This window comes from Austrofundulus limnaeus, unplaced genomic scaffold, assembly GCF_001266775.1.
Source record: "Austrofundulus limnaeus strain Quisiro unplaced genomic scaffold, Austrofundulus_limnaeus-1.0 Scaffold348, whole genome shotgun sequence".
Lineage (NCBI taxonomy): Eukaryota > Metazoa > Chordata > Actinopteri > Cyprinodontiformes > Rivulidae > Austrofundulus > Austrofundulus limnaeus.
In genome coordinates, this window is record NW_013952750.1 from 389,264 (window position 1) to 394,075 (window position 4,812).

At 37.4% G+C, this 4,812-nt stretch overlaps 1 protein-coding gene across 3 annotated transcripts in view; it reads right to left on the reverse strand.

The window, feature by feature from the left end:
• The window catches only part of lars2 (leucyl-tRNA synthetase 2, mitochondrial), a gene marked incomplete at its 5' end in the record, with an annotated part of 62,576 nt that overhangs the window by 24,237 nt on the left and 33,527 nt on the right, over positions 1 to 4,812 (reverse strand). For all 3 annotated transcript variants that reach the window (XM_014022911.1, XM_014022912.1, XM_014022910.1), the window contains 1 exon segment: positions 693 to 800. In XM_014022911.1, coding sequence (XP_013878365.1) covers positions 693 to 800 — 108 coding nt within the window.

Consider the following 4,812-nt stretch of genomic DNA (forward strand, 5'->3'; position numbering starts at 1 on the left):
GGCAGAGTCGTGGTCACAGCTTCTTTTTTTTCTCCCCCTCCTCTGCTCTGCGCTCACTCTGCATACTGTTACCAGAGCAGGGAGCAGCAGCGGTCAAAATACCTCAGAAACTCGAACAAATAGGCTTTAACAAGGCTGAAATGAGACTTTGGTACAAATATTGATTTTAAGGCTTTACGCTACAAATCAAGCCTCAAAGATTTACAAGTGGACTACAAAGAGAATTCRTTCTAGCTGTCACAGTAGTTGTGTCCTTRGGCAAGCCACTTAACTCACTTRCCAACTGATGGTTGACAGAGGGTTCGGTGGTGCCGGTGCATGGCAGCCCCACCTCTGTCAGTGTGGGCAGCTGTGGCTACAATGTAGCTTATCACCATCAGTGTGTGAATGTGTGAATGAATGAAGTGTTAAAGCACTTTGGGGTCCATATGGRCTTGATAAAGCACTATATAAGTTCAAGCCATTTACCATTTTTATGGTTTAGTTTGACCCTTTAATATTCATTCTACCAGAAACAAGTCCATCTAAACTAAYCCTCCATATTATCTACTGGAAAAATGACCAGCAGCTGATGGACACAACCACTGAAAACATGAGAGAAATGCTTGGTGTAAGAACACAGAGAGTCTGAMGGAAAATTAGATTGACGAATGATTAAAAAGTGAGTTGAGAAGAAAAGAGCTGAAATCTACCTTGAGCTTGAAATCGAAGTAGCAGCCRGTGCACTCTCCGAGCCAGTTCGCCTGCATGCTTTTGACCCCGTACCACTCCGGGAGTTCCTCCAGTGCATCCAAGAGAGGCTAAAAGARGAAAACGCAAGCCTACAATTAAGTTTAAAAACTTTGCTCAAGTTTAAACGGAGACTGTTTTCCGCCTCGCTGTGGCAAATGCAATATTCTCAGAAATAGGAACCCAACAAAGCAACTGTCTCAGGCTCGGTGTGGCCTCTTTCAAAGCGTGGACAATTTATTCTGACAAAGCAGCCTGAGCAACTSAAGTCACAAAAAGCGAACAAAAAGACATTTTCACAAACTCTGACCTCAGCTTCCGCTACTTTTATTGAGCAAACGCCGGTCCAGCGTCCTCTCTCTCTCTCTCTCTGTGATTAAAGAGAACTATGCATATCAACGAGGTTCAAGTCAAAAACCTCAGCTGGTCCGTGAGGAAAAGATGTTAAAATTTTATCCTTTCCTTTTTCAGTCTGTCACAATCAGTTACCCACAATCCCTGTCCTCACTGTGCAGCTCAGCATACCCTGCCTCATCAGAGTTATTGATAGGAACATAAACACTGACTGGAATCATCATCATMCTCACTGTGAGGGAAGTTTGGGTCAAAAGAGATAAATGTAGAAAGTTGTGAACAAAGATCTAGTGTGATCTGTTTGTGTTAGAGATGATTCTCAGCTACTATCACACCAATTATCAGCTCAGTGTCTGTGAAACTAAGTTATAGCTTTTTTGTGTGTTTGCTAAAGTTGGCTAGCCATGGCGGCCATCTTGAACCAGGTTCAAACYTAATCCGTTGTAGATTCCAGGGWTTGCTTTCTGAAAGTTTTATTATCATTTATTCAGTGGCTCATGAGATGTTTTCCTAACAGACACACAGATGCAAACAATCAGTGGTGGGCACCACTAATCTAAAAATTACTTGCACTAACCGTAAAGCACTAACTTTAATATTTAGGTCCCCTAATTCTAAAGCACTAACTTTAATATTTAGATCCCATAACACTTAAGCACTAACTTTAATATTTAGGTCCCCTAATTCTAAAGCACTAACTTACTTAAAAACTTAGCAAAAGCTAATTCTAAAGCACTAACAGCTAATTCTAAAGCACTAAAATCCAAGCTGACCCATGGAACATTCCTCAGAATCAACATGAGATATTATTTACTGTGTGCAGAATATTGATAATATTGTTATATTAATTATTGTTAACATTGTTAATATTTCATCTTGTGTAGTGGTTCCCAAAGTTGGGGTCAGGACCTCTTTGTGGGTCACAAAATATCAAGTGAGGGTCCCTATGATTTCAGATGACATCAATTTAAATGCAAAAAAAATGCTAATGGAATTTTTTCATCATGATTATTGCAATTTTTTTAATAATCATAAATGAATAAAAATGTGTATCATAGTTACTAGGTTTGTTTATATTTATTATTCCCATGTTTAACAGAGTTATTAGCAAAGTTTGCAGACATAAACAAGTAATATCATAAAAATCATAAGAATTTTTTCCTTCTTCTGCTGCCTTTCATTTTTATTTGATTTGTATTGTTTTATTGTATGAAATATTTTGTTTATTTTTAATGAAAATAAATAATATTATTATTAATATCTAGGGTCACGAGTGTCTGCAACTGTTATTTTGTGGGCCAGAAGCAAAAATGTAGTGAATAAGTGACACACAAATGAACATGTCTGACAGCTTTCACCCTCAGCTGTTGACAATAATGTTGGTCAACAATATTTAAAAAACTCAATTAGTGCTTATAAATTTAGCCCATTAATTTAGCAAGTGCTAATCCAGTGATAAATTAAGAAATTAGCAAAAGCCCTAAAGCACTAATCAGGAAATTAGTTACCCTTTTAGTGCTTCAGTGCTTTAGGGGAACTGTGCCCACCACTGCAAACAATTATATAATAATCTGCCTTCTGTAGGGATAATAAATCTTTAGTATCACAGAGAAACTGACAGCAAAACAAAACAAAATAAATAAATAAATAAATAAATAAATAAATAAATAATAAAAAAAGAAGTTGTTACCATCAATAAATGACAAATGAAAGAGTTACAGCAGAGATTACTTTACAGTGAGGCAGCAGCAACCAGTTTCACTTTTTCTAGCCTCAAAAATATTTCTGGCACAAAAAGCAGGAGAAACTGAAATATGTACAGCAAGGACAAGAGTTCCCATGGTAACAAGAAAAAAAACATGGTATGGCACTAACTAAAGATTAGTGTCTGGGAGAGTGCGAAGGAGATGGTAAGTAGATTTCTGAGAAGAAGAAAAATTACGCAACACCAAGCGATGCACGACACAAGTCTTGTTCTTCTTATTATTAATCTTTTTAACGTATTTGGTAACTTCTAAGGTCAGACTTGAGCAATAATTTCAGAGAAAGTCATTTGAGAATCACCAGGCTGCATGTGTGGTGTAATAAACTGGCTGTATTTGGGKTTTTTTTTTACCTTTCATTTTTTAAATTGAGAAAGCTTCCCTGATGAGAAGCAAAATGTCTTCAACAACAAAACAGAAGTCCATTCGTTCTGTTTATTCGTTTCGGGKKTTTTTTTCTCTCCAGACTTCAACAAGTGTGATTATGCATGAAATTGAAAACTGCTGCAGACACTTAATAACTGACCAACCTGAACGTCGTACATGAGCRTTATTCTCATTAATAAGAAGTCATCGTAGAAAAAAACAACCCTGAACTCTTACAGTGAATAAACTGTCTGCAGTTAATGTTGTCTAGCAGACCTGAACACGTGCGGCGGCGAGCAGACCAAATGCAGGAAATCACAGTCCAATTACATCACCTTTTATTTGGCACGCTCCCCCCTCCATCTGTCTTTCTCATTTCTTTCCCTTAACACCTCCCCTGTTCCTTCCTTTCCCATTTCTGTGCTCGTCAAGAGAAAATTAAAAATGCAGGAATGCAGGAAATGCATTGTCACAGCAGGCTGCCTCCACCTCCACTCGCACCTCTGACACTGAAACACACATGGGCGACTTTGGCGTCGCAGACGAAACGGGGGGAAAAAAAGTCTGTGGACAAGTGAGCGTTTTTTTTTCTTTTAACAAAAATTAAAGAACTTGGCAAAGAAGAAATCTGACAGGAAAACAATTATTAAAATTACACTAAAAGTCTTGTCACATCTTCAGTCAAAAGTTTACATACATGCAAGGAGACACATATCATCAGCAGTCAGTCACGAATTTAAGAGACGTTAGTCATGTCAAGTTAAAAGACATTCTAGAAACTTTGACACCACTTATGAGGGCAGTTGAAAAAAGGGCGATTGAAAAAATAACCCCACCAAATAAAAACTCCAAATTACTGAAAGTAACGTGTGCGTTTGAAAGACTGAATTAGGCATATGATCGATTCTGGTTTCAGACTCGAACATGTATTTGCAGACATACGTTGATTCAGCGTTGGTCCATTTTGACCAAACCCAAACACCCGTCTTTGAGATCCGAATAAAACGGCCCTGAATCATGTGGTCTTACAACGTTTAAAGAAAACTTGGTTATACCCTGGATATGATGTCGTAGCAAACAAGGAAGTTATAGAAACAAACACTAAAACTTGTTGGTTCTCTTCAGTCAGTCACAAAATATCATATGGTGTTCTTGTTTATGAGTGTATGTAAACGTCTCACCACGATTTGTTCATCTACCAAACCACAATAATGTAAAGAACCTTCGTGTTATTTTTGATCAGAATATGTCTTTTAACCCCACATTAAAAATGTTACCAGGAACTCCTTCTTCCACCTGCGTAACATCACTAAAATTAGAAACATTTTGTCCAAAAATGACGCAGAAAAACTGATTCATGCATTTATCGCATCTAGACTGGACTACTGTAATTCTTTATTATCTGGACATCCAAAAAACTCTTTAAAAAGTCTTCAGTTAATCSAAAATGCTGCTGCTAGAGTTTTAATGAGAGTTGGAAGGAGAGATCATATTTCTCCAGTTTTAGCTTCTCTCCACTGGCTCCCTGTCAAATTTAGAAAGAATTTAAAATATTACTCCTAACATACAAAGCTCTTAACAACCAAGCTCCATCTTATAT